Source organism: Rattus norvegicus, chromosome 7 (genome assembly GCF_036323735.1).
Source record: "Rattus norvegicus strain BN/NHsdMcwi chromosome 7, GRCr8, whole genome shotgun sequence".
NCBI classification, from domain to species: domain Eukaryota; kingdom Metazoa; phylum Chordata; class Mammalia; order Rodentia; family Muridae; genus Rattus; species Rattus norvegicus.
This window is the reverse complement of record NC_086025.1, coordinates 68,733,522-68,748,406: the sequence shown is the minus strand read 5'-3', so window position 1 is coordinate 68,748,406 and position 14,885 is coordinate 68,733,522. Positions and strand designations below refer to the sequence as shown.

At 38.4% G+C, this 14,885-nt stretch overlaps 1 protein-coding gene and 1 non-coding gene across 16 annotated transcripts in view; one reads left to right on the top strand and one right to left on the bottom strand.

Moving 5' to 3' along the window:
• Vps13b (vacuolar protein sorting 13 homolog B) overlaps positions 1–14,885 on the bottom strand; it is a 576,579-nt gene that overhangs the window by 265,168 nt on the left and 296,526 nt on the right. For all 15 annotated transcript variants that reach the window (XM_039079215.2, XM_039079218.2, XM_039079219.2 and 12 more), the window contains one exon: positions 8,747–8,858. In XM_039079215.2, the coding sequence (XP_038935143.1) occupies positions 8,747–8,858 (112 nt within the window). The remainder of the gene's footprint in view (positions 1–8,746; positions 8,859–14,885) is intronic.
• Positions 1,229–1,301, top strand: Mir875 (microRNA 875). The gene has a single exon (NR_032755.1). It is a non-coding gene; the product is annotated as a microRNA 875 (primary transcript).

Genomic DNA, 14,885 nt, shown 5'->3' with positions numbered 1-14,885 from the left:
GCAATTACTATACACTGTGAAGCAATATTTCATTCTGAACTTTATATATACTCTAGAAGGCTATGGGGAAAAATGCCCAAACACCAAGTTTACAAGGTAAACCGAGGAAACCTGAAGAGCATGTGAGAGTCTGCAGTAGAGTAAGGACTGGCACTCAGTCTCAACACAGAATCATTTCTTTTAGCCACTAAAATCACAGTCACTAAGAAAATGACACTACTATAAACAGAAATATTTTAGTGAAGATGAGAGTTGGTTATGTAACATAAATCTATCTTTAGCTACAGCAATGCTGCTAGGTAGGAACCTATATATTAAAGATGTGTGGCCCACACGAGCGGCACAATTGGTAGCAGAACACTGATCATCATAAAAGCCACCAAACACATGAAAGGAATTACATCATCACACATCAAACATTATGGCTTGGTGCTTCCTTCCTCTAATCCTACTGGCAGGAAATGGTCTACATAGCCTTTGAGGTGACCAGACACATTTAAAAGAAGTCCCTTGTTAGAAAAAGCCCCTGGATGCTGCAGTTCTCACCAGAAGGGACAGCACCTCTGCCAAGGACCACTGTGCTACACCTCCAGTCACCGCACAGCCCTGGAGCGACACTAAGAAGGTACTGTAACTGCAAAATGCCATTTATTATGCAAAGGCTAAAAAACAGAAGAAATCATAAAAATTGGGTTTACATACTGTATTTAACAGGCAAAATCATCCAAAATTGAAAATATCCAATAATTTTACTTTATATTAATAGAATCAGCTTTTTACCTGAGCCTGAATTATATATTTTTAGTACAAAAATATATTTCAGAAAATTTCTGTTTCACATGACAATTATTGAACCTAGACAGTATACAAATGATACTGTCAGGTTTTTGTATGTTTCGAAAGAATACTGTTTCTGAGAATGTACTTTCAAATAAAATAATTGAAATTACTTAATATATAAATCCAGATAAAAACAAAATTACGGAGTATCTCATGTGATACGAACTAAGGAAGTATATAATCAGTTATATTCAATTTTTCTTAGTTCACAATTTAAGAATGTTTATAACACAACGTGATGCTGTTTACCAGGATGACAGCATAGCAAAGGACTATCTCTGAATATTTCATTCCTGTCTCTTCTGCCACTGAGCTGAACAAAGGTGCTAGCAGCATTCGACAGCCCGTGCGTTTGCTTATGATCTCCAGGCTGGGGAGCATTCCAAGTTCTGTGGTACTATACCTCAGTTTTATCAGGTGTTCATTCAAATCACCTGAAAACACTGAGGCTGCGTCCCACTGAACATCAGCTTCCTGGACTCTGTCCATAAGTCAGTGCCTGCTGCGGTACTGCACGCAGACGTGCTGTCCAGTGTGTGTGGTGGCACTGGAGAGGAGCTTCTTCCACCTCCGTGTCAGTTCATCAAACCCAGACTTTTCGGGGAAGTCGATGAAAAGAAAACCAGTCCCAGAATTGAAAGCATTATTTCCTGCAGAGGAGCTCTGTGCTCTGTGCTCTTTAAATGCCAAATACATGTGTATATGGCAGTTTTCACTAAATGACTGAAGCCTTAAATAACATGGCTGGAAATGGTTGCTGAAGTTACAGCCACAGTCATTAGGGATCCTAACACGCTAGGAGATTTGCAGGAGGATAGCTCTGAGGATGAGGATCTATTACTTGATAATAAAATATGAGGGGTTTATGTAAAAGCCATGCTTTGACTTTGCTCAAGGTTATTGATTGGATTACACGTTTTTGTTTTTTTATTGTATTGCTTCAGTTCAGAATCTGTGACAAGAAAATTTATAGGTGGCAAACACAGGTTAACGAAGAGCACTCACAAATTAAAAGCTGAAATTAGCATTTAGTTTTCTTGAAACTTACCAATGATCATAAAGGGCAGAATAGTGCTAATCTTTGACAAATAGGGTACTATGGGCAGGAGTGAAGGCTGCAGGGATCTGGGGAGTGTTAATGTGGCTGTGTTCAAGCAAGAAGTATTTTCTCCTGTGGGAACTGTAACTTCAAGAATGAAACAAGGACAAATAAGAAGAAAACATTCTATGGCCATTTTTTACCTACCTTGACAATCAGGTCTGTGTTTCTAGTACTTTTGTCGATGTGAACTACATTTTCTGGTATCTTACTCTGATCAAAGTTCACAGTTAGAAGTTATAGGACAAGGGATATATATCAGACTAAGAGACGGTTTCAGTGAAGAGGACACATAGCTCCTAAACAAAGGATAAGGCTTTCTAGGGCATAAAAACTATCGTGTTTAACCTAGGACACTAATGTCAGCACACACAGTAATAGAGAGAGATGTGCTTTGGAAGGCAGCTGTCTTTTCCACTGATCCTGCAGGGGACACTGTTGCTGTGGGGCATGGGAAGTCCAAGGATGTGCTCTAAGGCCAACATGTCACCTCACTGTTGCCTATCAGACACTCACACATGACATATACAGGTAATTTACTGTGCATATGTACTGAAGATGTGTATGATCCTTGCTTAATTTTCCTTCTAATTAGCTTCTCTGATAGAGATATGAGGCTCCGGATAGCAGAGGACACCAGTTAATACAGGCTAAAACGGTAAATATGAGGTCCATTCAGCATCTCACATTTATAAATTCAATAAAAAGGTATTTTAAAAACAGGAAATGTATGACGTATCATGTATCCATCCTTTCATCCACGAACATATATAGGAAACAAATATATATATACCATTCAATTATTTTATATAAGGCATTTAAGAAAACAGCACACAAATTTACCTTTTTTTTTTTTTTTTTTTTGGTCTTGCATGTACACAAGCATTATATGCCAAACGTTCTGCAGATTTAAAGGTTTAAAATTATTGTAAGGTCTACTTAACCTGATTTTAATTCCAACCTTTTGTTTCATTTGTGTGCTATGATAGGTATGTGAGTGGATGAACATGGAGTTCAGAAGATGACTTTGGCCAGTTGGTTATCTCTTTTACAATGTACATCCCAGGAATTGAACTCAGATTGTCAGAACTGGTAAGAGGCTATTTACTTGCTAAGCCATGTTGCTGACCCTTCAGGTATATTTTTAAATGTACATAATGCTTCCTCTCTGTTAGGTTTAAGCCCATAAATGTTATATTTATACATTAAATTGGCATGAAAATGTTAGTGCCTTAATTGAATTTTCAAAGAAGGACTTGATGGATCCCAAATCCCGTGCACTTCATAGAATCCAAGAGCATTTCAAAGAACTGCAAGGTAGACTTTTTCCTACATTAAGAAATTCATGATAGGATCTGAAGCATATCCTAATATTCTGTAGCTTCTTTCCAATGTAAATTATAAGACCAAGGAAAAGAACTCAATAAAAGGGCAAAATGTATTTTAAAAATGTTCTACAATTTATGACAGTAGAACTTAAGAGTCATTTTGAGATGGTTACTGAGGAAGCTTTTGGCAACAAACAGACACAAATTGACAGAAATTTACATCCTGCTACAGGAAGCCACCAAAAAAAGAGTTACTTTAGTTAGAGCCAAATCTCAGGCCCTCAACTGGATCAGGTGAAGATCATGACAAGGACTTAAAACTCCACCCACAGTATTTTCAAACAGAGCTTTTGGGCAAGTCACTCTAAATACCCACTATTCTGAGCCAATCTGACTTGTAAAAGGGAATCATCTGGAACCAACTGTATGGTATGCACTGTAGGACTAGGGATATAACAGCACTAGATAATGAAACTACCCTGACAAAACCCAACACAACCAACATTCTGTGAACATCTGACTATTCAGAGAATTAGAATGAATCTAGAGGCTGAGCGGAGGAAAGAGAGCATATTCGGGGAGGATTTATATAATTTTACCTAAATCCTGTATTGGGAACTACAGCTCTCTACTAAAACAGACCATAAGATAAGTTTTAGCAAACTACAAAAAGGAATTTCATCATAATTTGAGCTACACCACAGCCTCAGAATAGAACACACTAAAAAGAACTGGGATAGTAAACTTGTGACTCACACAACCTTTCTGATTCAAATGGCAACACAGAACACTGCAATAATTCAACTACCAAGTGATGTAGTCATTCCTAAGGACAGACTTACTAGATCTCCCACCGAAGGAGGCATCTCATGTCTGCTTTTACATTTTATCATGTAGATAATGTTTCCAAGCTGAAACGTCTATTTAAAATGTTTAAAGAACACTAAGGGAGTTTGTAAAAATGTTGAATATCTAGCTTGTTTATAACAAAAATCAGTATCAAAATAATCTTTGAATTCAAACTATGTGTATAAAATATTAGCTTTAAAACAGAATTTGTTTTCCGAATATGATATGAGGAAATGACCACAATACATTAATAAGTAAACACAAATACATCTTGGAAAACACCATGTAGAGAACTCACTATTAAGACAACAGAAAGACACACACAGGAAAAAAAAATGGCTAAAACAGAATTGACCTAAATATGAACAGGAAATGCAGCATAAAGAAGTGTTTGTTTACAATAAGTACAAGAAGGAAGAAAGAGTCCATTTCTTAGTGCACATAGTTTGGTATTATTGAATTAAAAATCAGTAACTTTGGGGCCAGAGAGATGTACCTGCAGACCAGAGCTCGCATCCTCAGTAAGCAGGTAAAAAGCCAGGTGTGACAGCACCATCTACAATCTCAGGATGTGAAGACAGGTAAATGCCTGCTCACTGCTGTCCAGCTAGTTTAGCTCAATTTGTGAGTTACAAGTTCAGTGAGAAACCGTTATGTCTCAAAATATAAAAAACTGAGATCAATTGGGGAAAGCACCGATGTCATTTGGTTGTCTTTCTCTTACTGATTTATTTTGAGTAATTTGTGTCCTGCTAACATATTTCCCTGCTTGATATTTTATAAATGTTATTCTATATAAAGCATACATAAAGAGACACTCAAGTCAACGTTGCCTCCCCACCCCTATACACCTGAGAGGCATACCTTTTCCTGTCGCTTAGGAAAGAGAAAGTGTGAATCTCCTTAATCCAATCAGAACTGACCCATGGTGCAGCTGGTTTGCAGCTTTGGTTGTATTTGATCACCTTTGGTTACTTGTCTGCCACAGAGGGCTTTCCCTGTGCACTCATAGGCTTCTCCCTCTGGTACAGCACTGTGCAGTGGGGATGAAGCCAATCACAAAGATAAGCCACTGTATCAATCAGCTGATAAGTGGAGATATTGAAAAAGGTGTTTTAAAATGGAATTCAGTTGTAATAATTATTTGTCAATATGCCTAAGCAACACGTAACTGAAGTATTTTACTGCATTTTTAAAGTGTGATGTGTATGTTATACTTAAAACATCTAGAAAGTTCCCTTCTTACAAGACCCATGCCCACTACAGGGCAGGCACTGCTGACTTTCTCTTACATGTTGTTTTTCTACTCTCAATGCTCATGTTGAAATCTACATTTAAACTTTTTCTCAATAAGATCCAAAGTATTTTATGTAAAAAACAAAATCCCAGCTTGACTCGCTGTATTTGAAAGGCAGACGAGCCACATTTGCTTGTGGTTACTATGTGGACTGGTACACCTTAGTGTGGCTTTGTCTTAACAAATGTGAAGGTCACTTTCTTAGGACCGGCTCTTCCCATAGCAAAGGTGCTATGGAGTGACGCACGTGTGTTTGGGGCTCTTCCTGACGCCAATTCATCACTATAGGCTATGTGATTTGATCAATGTCCTTCAGTTGACCTTTTGAGGAAAACCCATTTTCCTACTGCAAATGGAGTACAAGATCAAACCATGTTACAGGATGTATTTATCATTACTTCATTTCATCCTGTGGCAGAACAATGGTCAATCACATGGAATGAACGCCACATTTTGGTTTTTCACTCATTATGATGGGTCTTTAGGTTGTTTTCTCTCTTAACAAAATTAAAACGATTGTAAATAATTTGACTATAAGAGTTTGTGTGGACAGATATGTACATAGGAGTACAACTGATGGACCATATGATAACTATGTTTAATCTTAATAAACACTGCCCAGACTTTCACATACCCATTTTACACTCCAACCAGAAATGCATATTCCTGTGATACCATGAATATATGTAGGTATATTTATGTATGTATTTATGTAGCTATGTATGAATGTACATTTACATATTAGTCATCTATATTTATGCTCAATTTCTGACACATAGCTCTAAAAACTTTCTATATGTCTCAAGTAGTATGTGTGAATGTGAAAGACAGTGAGGTGAACAGGGCTATGTCCTCTCAAAGACCAAGGCAAAATTGTGATGGGTATTTTCATTTAGACTCCAGGGAAGGAGGGCTGAAGGTTGCCAAAGGGCAAGACTGTAAGTAATTTTATTTATGTAATAGTTATCCCCAAAGGATATGGACAAGCTTCTGCTTTTATTTGTTCTAAATGTAAACATCAGGAACTGTGAGTTCTCACACTTTTTAAAGACTGGCTTTGCTACCTAAATCAAGATCATTTTCATGACCCCAGAATGAATACTTTCATTGTTTATACAACCTCCATTTCCCCTCACTGTAAACCATGAGAGGTAGTAACACACCTTTGCTGTGGACCTTAGTGCTCTGACTCTTTCGTATACTCAGGAATCATACAATATAAAATGAGCCTTTATAGACTTGTCCACTGATATTTATGGTTAAAATATTCATAAAAATAAAAACAGCCCCAGAGTGCAGGGTCTTCTGCTTTGTTCTGTATTTTATTCTAGACGAGCCGCTCTTACTCGACTACTTCATTCCTATGTGGCTTCTACCTCTGCTGTTTGTTCTCTGATATGGGTGACACAGCATCTCAATGAGATCCTGAAACGCTTTTGATGAGATGGGTTAGCCTTGTTAATTTAGATACATGAAAATGACTTAAAATGTGAGCGTTACGGGAAAACTGTTCTGCCTAGCATGTCTGTGTACTCCAGAATTCTATGATGTTTGAGATGTTGGCACATAGTGAAAGTTTTGTCTATGTTGGACTTCAAAGTTACTATACATGCTTTGAATTCAATTTCTCCTGAGCCAGGAGAGCAGAAGTAGGCAAAAGAAAAAAAATATTGTGAAGGATACTGACATTAAAAACAATGCTGAGAGAGTCCAGCTAGAAAAGTATAAACAAGAACCGACAGATAGAAAGCAAGTCCGAGGGAACATCTCACTGAATACAAGCAGTGAGGCTGTAATTCCTGGGAGGTTTTGAAATTGGAAAGGGAAGGATAAAGGAAGGAGGGGAGGATATCTCATAGTTTACTTCACTAATGGTACAGACTTTATAATACACATTTTTTCCTATCAAAATTTAAAAAAGGCCTTGAACAAAGATGATATATTCCTAAAGTACAGGAAATAAATATGTGGAAGGACTTCTAAGTGTTAGAAAATGTAAAATCCTTTCTAATCTTCTCCCTCCTCTCCTAATCCACAGTTAGAGACTAAAGCCTGGGCCTCAGTCTTCCTGGAAAGTATTCTACCACTGCGCTATATTCCAAGAACCCTGAAAGCTCTAAGGTTAGCTCACTATTGAAAAAGCAACAATTATTTTTAATAATTCCCACTTGTAATTTTAAAAATCTGAAAGATGAGGTAGATAATTCACAAAACCTCACTGAGCTCTGATATCCTTGGGATTTTATAAAAACTTAACTAAACAAAAGGTGAGATAAATACTATAAACTATATAAAATAGTAATATAAGGAAGAGACCAATATGTAAATCAGTACAAATTGGAAAACTTTATAAATAAAATTATTATCCATTTAAAGATGGTCTGTTTGAAACTAGATCATGGGTATGGAGGTCACACCAGGATCTTAGTGCTTGGGACAGTGGTGCTGTGGGCAGTAGGATCAAGGCTTTGGGGTAAACTTAGACCATACAGTGAGACCAAATCTTAAAATGAAGAGCAAAGTAAAAGCTCTGTGTCTTCTAGGAGGTAAATCCGTTTTCAAAGCTGTGACATCCCCTGAAGTACTGTGAGCATTTGAACTTTTTAGGACTGTGACGTCTGACACGGAGCAGCAGGTACAGCATCACTTCCGCGACAGCATCTCCGTGCCTTTTCTCACTGGGCATTCTTTGCACTTGTACTTGTACGTCTGGCAGCACTTGTGACTTCAGTACAAGTTATGTATTATTTTACCACGCTCATTACACACGCTCAGCAGCAGAGTCATCCACATATGCTTGGTGTGGTTTGCAAACACTTGGTGACAAAATCCAGAGCCAGGCATTTTCACAGAAAGTGTTTACTGTGAAATTTCTCCTTAGAAGTTTGCTTGTCTTTACAGCTTTGATCCATATGACATCCACAAGCCTACACTTCAAATAATGGCTCATGCCTAAATTAAGAAAATGTTTCACTTTGATACAACAAGACTCCAGTAGGATGTGGTAGTTCTAGAAAGGAACTCATTTCTTACGTGATTAGAGATTTGGTCAAATATAAAGGCTGCTAAAATTTTCCATGCTATGTTTCCTCAGTTCATGATGACTTGGTACTTACACTCTGCTGTTCATCAACACTTCACAGGAATACTTGATTTGTCTGAATGAACTTAAAAACCCACAACTGAGGAAAATCAGAAAAGCCTAGTTTGAAATATCAAAAGGTCCCCAGTAAAAAGTATTTCTAGAGGCCACACCAAGCAAGTTTTATTGATCACTGTACTTCTCTGCAGGACAAAATTGTTGCAAGACCGAACATAAGAAAACCAACTTACTGGTAAATATCTTTCCTGAGTACAGATCTGCCAAGTGGATTATCAGCCTGGGGAGCCATGGAAACAGAGCCAACTTTCAGAACCATCGTGTCTTCCTTTGCTGCCTGATTCACTGTAACGAAGGGAAGAGACATGAATGCATATGGCTCTGTGATGTGTAATGAGATACTCATGAAAGAGGATTCAATACTTTACAAAAGGACCAACAAATGAGAAAAATAACAATAAAAAGTTACATTTAAAATAAAAAATGACGCTTTTGTAAGTCTATTTCCTTCCAATCCTATTTAGTAGTTTTCTGTTTACCACAATTAAAATCATAATGAAAAAAAAAATAATCAACTCACTTTAATACAATGATGTTGTTTTTAAGTATACGCCCTTAATACTAAAGTCATATAATCATCTAATTCCACATTCATGCTACTGGACTGTTACTGAAAGTGATTTCTAGTTCTGGGATTTTAACACTAAAAACATACAACAGAATATCAATAAAATTCTGGCAAAACATTCCCCATTATTTAAATTTTTATGTGTAATGATAACTAGTTATATCACAATTACACACTGTATAACACTTTTAGCTACTAAGTGTCAGAAAAAACAAGAGAAATGGGTGGCTCCAATGTTGAGGATGGAAAGGCCAAATGATTTACTATGAGAAACATCTTAGCTTTTCGTCAGAGGTACCTTCAATTGGAATGACTGTACCTGGAAAAGGGCTAGGGGAACAGGTTTCACTCTTTGATAAAGCAGAGAGGTAAAAAATATCAAAAAACAAAGCAACAAGAGATGTTACCCAGATACCTGAGTTCTAATTCTTTTCTTTGTATTGAATAAGAATTTATGTAATCTCATGTTCTGATGAAGTTCATACTTTCTTCTGTAACTCAGTTATTTTTTGGAAAGGATAGGGCCTTTATGATGACACTGTGCAGTAAATTCAATGAGTTTTAAGAATAAATCAACTAGGGGTTGGGGATTTAGCTCAGTGGTAGAGCACTTGCCTAGCTAGCACAAGGCCCTGGGTTCGGTCCCCAGCTCTGAAAAAAAGAAAAAGAAAAGAAAAAAGAAAAACAAAAGAATAAATCAACTATAGGAACTATTTACCTATTATTAAACATTAAGATACAATATATACCTTTCTGCACTGTAAGTATTTAAAACCTGTAAGGTCAATTAAAGCTCAGGGACAGTATGCTGTATCCCTCCCTCCTATGAGGCACTCCCCATGGCAGTGAGAAAGGTGGTGGTGAGAATACAAGTTTTAGAAATAAGAGGTACTCCTGCTTTTTCTCAAGGAGCCATTAGGACCTGCCGCAAAGAGAACAGAGGAGGGCGGGTGGGAGACCTCCAGACCATCCTACGAAGGCACAACTCATGTTCCCCATTGCACTGCCCAAAGAATGCAAAAGCAGGAGATTATTTCCAGCTGCCTCAGCAGCACACTTGGTATGGTCTGACTTTGATTAGTCCAAAAAAAGAAAGTTAGAATCGAGAAAATGAAAAAGCAAGAATAAAGCCTGTTGTCAAGGGTCGTAGAATGAATATGACAGGAGAGAGGTGGAAGGAGGGTGGGCAGCAAATGGCAGAAATGGAGATGAACTATCATAATAAATATTAGCATGTGGACATCTTAGTAAACACAATAATTTAAAAAGCCCATTGTAAAAAAGATCAAACAAAACTACATCTCATGCAGCTGGGCTATTTTCAAATGAAGGCGGTCTGGCTTGATTATAGGTCTTCATACTATGACCAGTGTTTACATTTCACAGATCCTGCATTATACGCCAAGCTTAATAGTTCCATGTGGGTAAAGCCTCTGATTAAGCAGAAGGCATCAATTAAATCAATAAATAGTAAGCCTGGAGAATAGACTATGCCACGGGAATACAGTTAGTGGACTTGCTAACTGTTCTTCTAGGCTGCAGACACTACCTGCCACACGAGGTCTCAACTGCAATAGACACGCCACAGTAAATGAGGTGCACATGGAAGAGAAATGACACACTTGCATTACATACAAAGTCAGACCCGAGAACAGAGCTCTGCTGGAGCCAAGTATGCTCTCAGGAGGCTACACTATGAAGTCAGGTTAAAATGCATATATAACTACATGCTGACAAGCACTCATAAATTAGATTAAAAAGTTATTACAGAAAGTATTGACTTTATCAAAAATTTTATTCATATACAAGCAAGAATAACAAAACTGTGAACTTACATAAGGAAATGCCTTGAGTGATTTCTCCAGTTACTAAAGCTGGAAGGTAGATTTAAAGCCTACCTTTCTGGCTTATTTAACCTGCTTTTAATCGCTGAGCCACATGAGCGAATGTTTGCTTTTAAAGCATGGTACAGTTTGATTTTAAACATGAAAATCAATACCTCCCTTCTTCACTTTAGCTATTTTAAGTGAGTCTCATCAGGAACCACTCACCCCAGGAGAAGCATGCTGTATCCAAAACATGGCTCTCTATGATTAAATAAAAACTAAAGCAGGAATTAAACACCTATAGATTTAGAACCTTGACAACTGTGGAAGAGACAAACAACACTCAGACTGAAACGACTTCAAAATTACCTCACTAAATAAAATGATAGGATGCTAAAGGTGATTTTATCACAGAACAAAGGTGTAATTCGAAGTGAAAATACACTTTTTCCTCACAAACACTGTGAGAATCATTCAGTACAGCAGTTGGATAGAATGCGAAGGCAAGTGAGCAAATGGGAAATACAAATCGGAAGCGGGCATTAAGGCAAAGGCACATCTGAGTCAGTAATATCAGGACAATTGCTAACAGTCGCACACACGTGCACACACATGCGCACATGTAAGAGCCTTGGCTGGCTGAAAACTTGCTATGCAGATCAGTTTGGCATTGAACTTGTGGCAATCCTACTACCCTTGCTAAAGAGTTCTGGGGTCACAGGCGCAGACCACAAGCACAAATGGACAGGGTTTTAAAGTACCAGCTTATACTAGTTCATTTAGAAAAATTAACTTGTTGATATTGTTTTTTAGTCTTGGTACAATTTTAAACTTAGTAAGTTCGTAAGGAAATAACCCATGGAGCTTTTAAAAAGTTGTAATTGTTAATATTAACTGATATTGTGTGAAATGGATTTCTAAAAATATAATTGTTAGGCTAGAAGTTCATCCCAGAGATATTGTGTTTGTGAGGACAGAGGCTCCATGCTCAGAAGTAGGAAGAAAAACAGCAGCAGCAACAACACCAACAACAAAAACATCAACAGAAAAAAGAAGAGAAAGAGGAAGAGAAAGAGGAGAAGAAGAAGGAGGAAGAGGAGGAGCAGGAAGAGAAGGAAGAAGAGAAGGAGAAAGAAGAGGAGGTGGAGGAAGAGGAAGAGGAAGAGGAGGAGGAGGAAAAGGAAGAGGAAAAGGAGGAGAAGGAAGAAGAGGAAAGGAAGAGGAGAAGGAGGAGGAGGAAAAGGAGGAGAAGGAAGAAGAAGAAGAGGAGGAAGAGGAGGAAGAAGAGGAGAGGTGGAAGAAGAGGAAGAGGAGGAAGAGGAAGAAGAAGAGGAGGAGGAGGAAAAGGAGGAAGAGGAGGAGGAGGAGAAACCTAAAGGAAGTAATACTAGATATGAGAAAAGAATCACTTTATGGTCAAAGGCAATTAATTACAGGGAAACAGAATCCTTTGTAGAGCAAGGTCCTCAGTGATATAAAAGCTGTGCCATGGCATGGCTGCCTCACTCCTGCACCTCTCTGCTCCTATCTCCTCTAAGCATGCTTCCTGCGTTCACTTCCTCTCTCATCTCAAATGCTCAGCTCCAACCTCATTTTCTGCTTAGATTTCAATGAAATTTGGCTCAAGCAATTTACATTCTGAAATTAGATATGTCTGGAATAGAGAACATAAGAAACATTCTGCAAAGAATCTTTTGTGATACAAAAAAATTTACTAACATGAGTTACTTAAATTAAATAAGAGGGGTAGCTCAGTAGATAAGAGTGCTTGCTGCCAATTCTAATACTCTGACTTTGATCCTTAGTACCCAGGAGGATAAATAACTCCCTCCCCACTGTCCTCTGACCTCCATATGCACATGTGACATTCTCCTTTCCATTCATAAATCACATATTAAGTCAAAAAGTTCATAAAGGAGGATGACTAGCTAATCTATGTGGTATTTCATGACAGTCATCTCTACCATGGTCATGAGACAATGATAACCTAACTTGTAAATTTGGACCTTGGGGAATTCTCCTCTGTAAAAATGTAGGTTCTTTAAAACCACTGTAAACTATTTATTTCTTATTCATTAAATAGTCATCTAACTAAAGAGAGTTAATGCACAACAGCATAAAGGTCATTTTATGTGCAGCTCTTTCCTGTGTAAAGGTTAGGAGGTGATCACACACCACGTGCTCAGAAGTATCAACTGTTCTTTATGATTCCCGTGCTGTATAAACTATGTGAACAGAGGAAAGCACTTGCATAGTTCTGACAGAACAGAGCATATCTGAACATACCAACTTTTAATCTCACAGCCAGTAATCTCTAATTAAAATAGTCATAAAGGCAGGAACAAGTACATATTGAGAATTACTGATACACTGAAGTTAGTTCTAGGTACCTTGTAAATCTATAAAGCTCTACAAAAACTTTCTAATTATGAAAATGAAGGACTTGTTTTAATAAACCTTAGTAAGTGGAAATCTTCAGACAGACTAGCTTCTGTAAGATCATCTGTGCATCAGACAGAACAATGAGACAACAGGAAAGAAAGATTGCTCCCATTTCTATGTTGTACGGACTATGACACGTATCTCAAATGCTTACTTGTTCCCTTTTCTCTTGAACTCATAAGACTACAATGATTAGCAGGGTAGTTGCTATGCATTAAAGTCTTATGTTCCTCCAAAGTGCTTATGTTGGGACTACAATCAAGATGATGGTGTTCAGAAGTGGGGCCTCTCATTTTGAGACCCACCCTTTGGGCTAGCACCAGTCACTCACACTATTAATGATGCTATGTTATGCTTGCAGACAGAAGCCTAGCATAGCAGTCTGAGAGTCTACCCAGAAGCTGACTGAGACAGATGCAGATACCCACAGACAAACATTGGGCAGAGGTTGGGGACCCCTGTGGAAGAGTCAGGGAAGGATTGAAGGCTCTCAAGGAGATGAGAACCCCACAGGAAGACCAACAGTGTCAACTAACCTGGACCCCTGGGAGCTCTCAGAACTATCAACCAAAGAACATACATAGGTTGGTCTGAGGCCCCCAACACACATGTAGCAGAGGGCTGGTATGTCTGGTCTCAGTAGGAAAAGATGTGCCTGAAGCTAGAGACCAGGGAGACAGCTGTCCTCTCAGAGGTAAAGGTGAAGGGGTGGGGAAAGAACTCTGAGAGGGAGGACGGGGTGGGGGGACACTATTTGGGAAATAATTAATTAAGGAAGAAATGGAGCCTCTAGGAAGTAATAATCCCCTCATAAGCATTCCATCTACTATTAAAGGTCATGAGTTTGTCCCTTCGGCTGCTTTATTTTCTTTTGTGAGGTTCCAGCAATGACGTGCCAGTCAGCAAGCAGAAAACAACCCTTGGGGGTGGGGATTTAGCTCAGCGGTAAAGCCCTTGCCTAGGGAGCACAAGGCCCTGGGTTCGGTCCCTAGCTTTGAAAAAAAAGAAAAGAAAAAAAAAAAAAGAAAAGAAAACAACCCTCGCCATGCAGAGAATCTGCTGGTGCCTTTATCTGGCTCTTCAAAGTACCAGACTGTAAAAGGGATCAAGTTCATCATTCGTTCATTCTCAGGTTGACAGGAACGGTAGCCACAGGAATAGACACAACTCACCCTCTTCAGTAGCTCAGAATGGCAAGATGGCAAATGTGGCCACAGATGCATCTGTGATAGTGAGATGTGAGGCGTACAGAGTTCTGCTTTAATATCAAGGGTACATCCTCCTTATGGGAGTGATTCTATTAAATAAGAATTAAATATGAACCTGCTGTGGTATGTGCTGTCTCCTAGAGTCACTGTTTGAAAGCATCTAACACTATGGAAAGAGTTTCTGGAGCCACTGTGCTATAGCTTTAGCCTGCAATCAAACGAAGGCCTAGCAGCGGCATCTTACTCGGGTGAACCTAGCTTACTGAGC